This window comes from Rhizophagus irregularis, chromosome 11 (genome assembly GCF_026210795.1).
Source record: "Rhizophagus irregularis chromosome 11, complete sequence".
NCBI classification, from domain to species: Eukaryota; Fungi; Glomeromycota; class Glomeromycetes; order Glomerales; family Glomeraceae; genus Rhizophagus; species Rhizophagus irregularis.
In genome coordinates this window covers 2,843,467-2,850,832 of record NC_089439.1, presented here as the reverse complement: position 1 = coordinate 2,850,832, position 7,366 = coordinate 2,843,467, and the positions used below count along the sequence as shown (strand labels likewise).

The following is a 7,366-nucleotide window of genomic DNA, read 5'->3' as shown; positions in this document are numbered from 1 at the left end:
TTAGGTAAAAAGATCGATATCAGCTATTATCTGAAAACCGTCGTCGGCCTCTGTGCACGATTTATTAACTATGATGAAAGTTTCCAGCCATCATCTGAAATTGTGTGGAGGCTTTAAAAAAGTTGAAAGATGCTAATAAAGCGGGTGATAATAAAGCGGATGACGGTGGGGTGGATGGATATGACCTGGATGAAGACGAAGAAGATGAAGACAAAATGGATGAAGATGAGGTATCAAAAATAAGAGATGCCTTAGCGCAGAAATCAGCTGAAAAGTGGATTAGGGGGTATATCAAAAGCCTATGTGATGGTCCGAAAAAAGATAAAACCATCATATCTCATTTATGGGAAGGGCACGCATTTACGCGAAAAAAATATTTGATACTACTTATGCCGACAAGGGAGAACACCTAACTAACAATGCTTATTACCAATCATTCCTCAATGCGCTAGATAAGCAAGAAGAATCCATCCGCTTAAAACTTTCATCATTGCTTAAAGAAATTTCCAAGGTTGATATAGAGTATAGAGACAGTATGTATAAATTAGTTACTAAGAAGCGAGCAATGTCCTTAGAACAATATTTAATATCATATTATTTGGATGTGTGTAAGCTACTAGCAGATTTCTGAAACACATGGTACAAAGTAGTTGGCCTAGAAATTATACGCTATCGAACATTATCGAAGTTACAGGATGACAAAAAAGATGATTCGTCTGAAGCGGATATAGATGAGATCATCGAATTATATGGATAAATACTCTTAGCGGGATGTGGCAATTTCAACTAAGAATACTTAGCCGTTAAGGCGCTTCGCATAATAAAATTTACATATTTTTTCTCGTGTAATAATACCGGCTAACTTCAATTTCTATCTTCAAACTTCTGGCCTCCGATCATAAATCCCAGCCTCGGAAATGTTCGGAGATGATAAAAAATAGTTCCAATTAGGAGAATACTCGGTATTACTATTTTCTTTCGGCTTAGCACTCCACAAATTCCATATTTTTTTCCCAAATACAAAGTACATAATTGCAATCAGTAAAAAGATAAGTATGGAATATATTATCAACGGCGATATCAAGGAGCTCGCAACGATAGGAATAGCTGACGGTAAAGATACCGTTTTTGCGCTACCTACAGAAATAATTTGGGATGAATCATTCATAGGCGGGGTGGAGGGGGTATTTCATTATTTTCCTTCAATTCTAACTGGTCCCTGAAGGACCTATTTTCCTCCCTTAATTTTGATCGCGCTGAATACAAAGCATCTATTTCCCGTCTAAATATGCTATTTGATGACTCTATCCCATTTTCCATACATTCTATTGTATATTCTTTTGAATTACGGTCCTCCTTCACCTGTTCCAATTCAAGCCTGAGAGAATTAATCTCTTTAGGATCGGATGAGCTTATTTGGACTGGCTCCTCTATCACCCCTCCCATTACATCCAAATCATGATATGTACGCTCTAGATCTATGTCCTCCAACTTACCTTCCAATTCACGTATTTTAGTTTCAAGAGAAAGAATCTGGACCTTGTTAGCGGACGAAGCTTTCTAGGCCAAAGTTGCCTTTCTCTTCAGTGTTTTAATCTCTGATTTGAGCGATTGGATTTTAGCAGTATATTTGACTTCAAGCTCACGTTGACTTTCGGAATGAGACTTCCGTTCAGAAATAAGTTGGGATCTAACCTTAGTACTGGACGTATTTAACTGGCTAGCTTTATTTTCAAACTCCTTTTATCGCTCATTGTACTTATCTACCAGCTTTTCGCTGAGATCATTAATTTCGGCTTTAGATTTAATAGCGGAATATAATTTTTCTTTAAGCTCTTGCTCATATGTACCACCAAGTCGTTGTCTGACCCCCTTAAAGGAATCATTATCTTTATTATTGATATTTTTCAAGGTATATACATTGGTCATAGCCTTTTTTTTCGGCTTAGTTGCTAATATAAAAAAAATGTGTCTAAAAATTTCTGGACCGAATCTACCGAAAATATATCGATAGTACTGAATACACCGAATATACCGAATATATCAGATGGATCGAATGTACCGAATCTACCGAAAATAAATTGATAATATCGAACAAAAATCGATTGAATATCGAAATTATATCAAAAATACACTGATAATTTTTCGAAAGATTTTTTTTATATCTATCTGTAAAAAATGCTTCAGTATCTGCGTTCAGATGCGACCTCCCTATCAGCTGAAGATATTCAGGATATTATTAAAGCTAAAAATTCAATGAAGCGAGCATCAGAAGCCATGGCTAACAAGTACAAAATATCATCATGACGGGTATATCAAATATGGAGAGGAGCCCATCCACAAATAGATCCTAAAGACATAAATCGATTTTCAGAAGAACCTGGTTCGCCTCAGCAAGCAGACCCTGTGGAATGTAATGTTATTTCTGGAAGTAAGGTAAAAAAGTTTGGAGGAAAAAAAACTAAGTCTAAATCCGTTCGTATCTCTGAGTTACCTGTTATTCAGACACCACTAGCTTCAATAAGCTCAAAAAGTTTAAATATAAGCAATGAGGAATTAGAAGCATTTTGTGAGAAAGAAGATAAGAGAGGCGAAAAAAATCACAGAAGAAATGAATAGGATACTAGCCACGTAAAAGATATTTTTCATTTAGTTCATTATAACGTAATAACAACTCCTCACATAATTCATTGAGATTTTCTTTAGACTTAAGAGTGTTATATAACATTCTTTCAAGCTCCTCATAACTCACTTTTTTTTTAATGTCTCATTCGCGTTCAAGTCCACTTGGTCCGGAATCGAGGATTTATCACATTCGGGAGTAGTGGTTACACAATTCACCTCGAGCTTGTTCTTGACTTTGTGCATGGTGACTGGAATAATTAAATCCTTGCCGTTATGAGAAATCTTTAATTCATCTTTGTCCCAGTCAATTGCACATTTATATTTCTTAAGAAGAGGGTTCAAAAATATTAGCATTGGCTTAGAGTATTTTACAACTATAAAATCTTCATATATAGTAAATCCAGGAGCTAAGGTTATCGGTAAATTGTGGACGACTCCAATAGATTCAACCGGCACAGTAGCAATACCACTAAGATCATGTTTTATAGATTTGTCGATTCCATATCCTACGCGCTCAACAATATCAGGTGTTATAATGGGAAGTTCGGCACAAGAGTCCAGTGCCATAGCTGGAATTTTAAGACGCTTAATCTTGCATTTTATAGATGCAATGCTTGTGGTGGGCTCCTTCTTTTTGACGAAATCTATCTCCATGGGTCCATCCAAAACATCCTCTTTATCTGAATCTTGAGCTAAGGCAGGTGCACACTTTTTAGCTTGCTGAATTATGTACGGAAGATAATTCTCAAATTCAATCTGAATGATTTTGCGAATAGTTTCTTCTAAAGACACACGCTTACCATGACTATCTTTATCTGATGAGGCATTATGGGTAGAAGACACATTATTGTCTTGCTTTACCTTACGAAGCTCATATTTATTAGACACCTTAGACTTTGAGGATTTATCAGGATACTCACGTTGCTCAGCGTAATTCACTTTTTTTTTCCATGACTTATGTAAATATTCATATCACGATTTCCGGAGTCTGAACCGGCTGACGAATTATCAGAGTTATAATCATTGTCCTCAGGTTTTAATGTATCATCATCAGAAAAAATGGGATTAGACTGTTCATCTACTGTAGCCATATGAACTCGACTACTTCTGGATTTGGAATCTTTAGCGAGTTTAGCCAATAAGGCTTCGATTTGTCCTAATCTTTTTTCCAATCCTCCAAAAGGTGAGGACTCCGAGCGTTGTCGCTGTGGTGTTTTGGTATCTCTGGTATCTTTTCTAGCAAATTTAGCTAAGTGGGTTTCAATTCGTTCTAATCTTTTTTCCAATCCTCCATTATTATAGTCTGAGAATTCTGAACACTAATACTGAGCTGATTTGGTATTTATGGTATCTTCTCTTACGAGTTTGGTGAGTTTGCCCTATAAAAAGTATTATACTTAAAATATACTTAAAGTATATTTAAAATATACTTAATTTAAAAATTGCAAAATACTTATAATATATTTTTAATATATCTAAAATATACTTAAAATTATCTTAAAATATATGTTTAATATATTTAATTTTTGCCCATATACTTAAAATATATTTAAATTATATTTAAATTAAAATTTAAGTATATTATAAGATTATTATAAGTATATTTTTTACATACTTAAAATATACTTAAAATATATTATGAAATATATTATAAGTATATTTTAAGTATGTAAAAAATATATCTATAATATACTTAAATTTTAATTTAAATATAATTTAAGTATATTTTAAGTATTTGGGCAAAAATTAAATATACTAGAAATATATTTTAAGATAATTTTAAATACATTTTAAGTATATTATAAGTATTTCGCAATTTTTAAATTAAATATATTTTAAGTATATTTTAAATATATTTTAAAAAGTTTTTAATTATATTTTAAATATAAATACTTTTTATAGGGTTGGCTAAATTAATTTCGATTACTCCTAATCTTTTTTCCAATTCTTGATTAATATAATTATCAAAGATTGAAGCATTATTTGAATTAACTACATTTTCTGGTAGCTGTAAACGTTGGGCAAGTTTAGAATGCACCTGCATTGATTCCGCTAACTGTGCCTCTAAAGAAGCTATTTTGGAATTTAACTTTTCAAAATTGGCCGAGGCTTCATTATTCTGGGGGTGTAGTACTTGAGCCGGTTGTGTTAGTTGTGCCTGTAAAGAGGCTATTTGGGAATTTAATTTTTCAATTTCAGCTGAAGAATTATTCTGATAATTTTGGCCTCCATTTAAATTGGGAGCACGCTCCAGCCACATGACTTTTAGATTTGTAAAAAATGCATTAATACCAGCAGGAGCGACAGCCCGCATCCATGTATAAAGATCACCTGACAAGTGGTTCTTAAGAAATCCTATAGTTTGTGCATCATTATCTGCTACACCTAATAATAAAGGTCGGATTCTTTTTTCATAAGTATCTGGCGTGTCTGAGGGTAGAAATTTTTCTTGAGTTAATCTTTGAAGTGCCGACTGCCAACTACCTACTGTTTCTCGTTGATAATGTGATCTCATCCAAGCACGTAAAGTAGCTGGAGAATTAATATTAGCATTTTCATTATATGGATCTTGGGCAGGAACTGGTAAATATTTTCCTCCCATCTGAGCTTTAAAAATATCACATTTGACAACATCATCGAAATCTCCAGCATTTGCATTTTCAAGAACAGTCATATGTCCTTGTGCAAATGATATTGATTGAATAAGTCTATCTAAATAATCATCAGGAGGTTCTTGGTCTATATAGGGCTTAGTTTTTGCAAGAACCAGTGCAATCATAGTTAATACTGGTAAACGTCTAGCATCTGCCATATTTTCTAATGGGTTATTCTGAAGCGCCAAAATTTGTCCCTGCAAATTTAAAATATTCTGGTTTCTTTGCCTAATCACTAGCTGGAAAACAAACTTTTCACGTAGCAATTCACCAATGCGGGTTTGTTTTCTTGCTATAATAACTAACATCCTATTTACCTGGTTTTGGGCATTAGTCTGCAACTGTCGGGTATTTTGCTGAAGACGGTTAGTATCTCGCTAATACAATAGCTGTTTAGCAAATTTTTCTCGCAATAATCCTTGGACACGCCTATCTTTATCCCGATATGAAAATATCCAGCGACGAGATTCTTGTCTCTCATTATTATAGGCCAGCATAGTCAAGTCCCGCTCTCCTTGAGCATTATCTCTTTTCCTTACAGTTCTTTCAGCCTGAGCTCGGAATTCATCTAATAACTGCTGGAATCGCAGATTTTCATTTCTCATATCCCTTAACTGCTGTATAAGAACCTGTTCCCGCTCATTTGTTTCGTTTAATATGTTCTGATATTGATCCCGCTCAGTTGTGGCATTTTGCAAAGTAACCTGAATAGTATTTAACGAGCCCCTGATACCATCTAAAATATTAATAGGATTTGGCAGTAGTGTACCGGCACCTTTAATATGATTTTCAATCCGATCTAACCCTCTGTTAATATTTCCAATAAGATCAGCTGTTGCCATATCTAAAGCATTTATTGAGATTTTTTTATCTATGAGAATCCGGATTCTTGCCTTGAGACGTTCTACCTTATTTTCAAGCTCTATGATTCGGCCATCTTGAATAGACCCAGCCTCATCTTTGAATTTTTTATCTTGTTGTAAGATCCTAAGCTGTTTTCGCAAATCAGATATTTCTGATTTAAGTTTCTCTACCTCTTTTTCATGGGCTATGATAGTATTATCCTGTAATGAGATAGTTTGATAACATTGCTCTAGCTCCTTCACAAGAGAACAAATTTTTTTCTCATTACTTTTATTATTGGAAATTTCATTCTGAAGCTCACTACGAAGCTCCTGGTTCGTATCTAAGAGTTGTGAATACGCTGGATCGAATGTTGACATGATATTATTCAGCCCTGATTTATAGAACCATTATATAATCGTGTTTAAGAATGAGTCAACCGCAGATTGTAATAAATCCCGATGAAGAGCTCCATATAGTCTGTAGACTTCTGTTTTATAATATACCTGGCTTTTATACCAATGCCAAAAACCTATATAATGCATGTCAGAAAGAAGGATATTCTTTTCGATTGCGAGATATTGCAAAGTGGTTAGTGTATCAATATATCCATCAAATTTATCGACAACCACTACCATGTAAAGCTGAAGCAAGTTTTTCGAAGATTAAGATTCCAAACAAGGTTCAGCAGTGTGACATTCTGCTCCACACTTACGATGATCAGGATGGTAGAAGGATATTTGTTTGTACTTTTCTAATCATAGATGTGGCAACACGTTTTAAAGACGCACGCTCAATAACATCGAGAAATAGTTTAGAAATCTGGAATGCGGTAAAAGAAATATTTGAGGATCCTTCTAATTTTCTCACATGGCTAACATTATTAATGACTGATGGTGATGCCTCGTTTTGGGGTGCATTCTTTCGAGGGATGCAACAATACAATGTCCCAATACGTGTTGTCGACCTTTATAGTTTCGAGAGCTTGGCTTTGATTAAAGCGTTTAAGAAAAGAATAGCAGAATTAATATATAAAGTCCAATATGCTATAGAGGGACGATTAACTGACGGAGAGCGATCAAGACTATGGAAAAAAATTCTTAAGAAGTATATTGATTATTTGAATAACAGTAAGACACGCCTTATTGGGATGTCTCCAGCTCGTGCTATGACTTTGGAAAAAGTTGAATCAAAACCTTCTAGAAAAGCTAAGTGCGCAATTGGAAAAGATGAGGAGATAAAGT

General features: G+C 34.3%; 4 protein-coding genes across 4 annotated transcripts; 1 reads left to right on the top strand and 3 right to left on the bottom strand.

The window, feature by feature from the left end:
• Positions 1-1,164: 1,164 nt before the first annotated feature.
• Positions 1,165-1,929, bottom strand: OCT59_003111 (uncharacterized protein; the record flags this gene model as incomplete). The annotated part of the gene is made up of 2 exons (XM_066145409.1): positions 1,165-1,560; positions 1,768-1,929. 2 exons carry the CDS (start codon positions 1,927-1,929, stop codon positions 1,165-1,167), a joined length of 558 nt encoding a protein of 185 aa, XP_065996133.1.
• Positions 1,930-2,303: 374 nt separating this feature from the next.
• Positions 2,304-2,619, top strand: OCT59_003110 (uncharacterized protein; the record flags this gene model as incomplete). The annotated part of the gene is made up of 2 exons (XM_066145408.1): positions 2,304-2,310; positions 2,375-2,619. The coding sequence occupies 2 exons, from the start codon at positions 2,304-2,306 to the stop codon at positions 2,617-2,619; spliced, it is 252 nt and encodes an 83-aa protein (XP_065996132.1).
• A 129-nt stretch (positions 2,620-2,748) lies between these two features.
• OCT59_003109 (uncharacterized protein) lies at positions 2,749-5,437 on the bottom strand (the record flags this gene model as incomplete). Its single annotated transcript, XM_066145407.1, has 4 exons — positions 2,749-3,563; positions 3,620-3,928; positions 3,987-4,004; positions 4,519-5,437. 4 exons carry the CDS (start codon positions 5,435-5,437, stop codon positions 2,749-2,751), a joined length of 2,061 nt encoding a protein of 686 aa, XP_065996131.1.
• A 219-nt stretch (positions 5,438-5,656) lies between these two features.
• On the bottom strand, positions 5,657-6,502 carry OCT59_003108 (uncharacterized protein; the record flags this gene model as incomplete). The annotated part of the gene is made up of 1 exon (XM_066145406.1): positions 5,657-6,502. One exon carries the CDS (start codon positions 6,500-6,502, stop codon positions 5,657-5,659), a length of 846 nt encoding a protein of 281 aa, XP_065996130.1.
• Between the last annotated feature and the right edge of the window lie 864 nt (positions 6,503-7,366).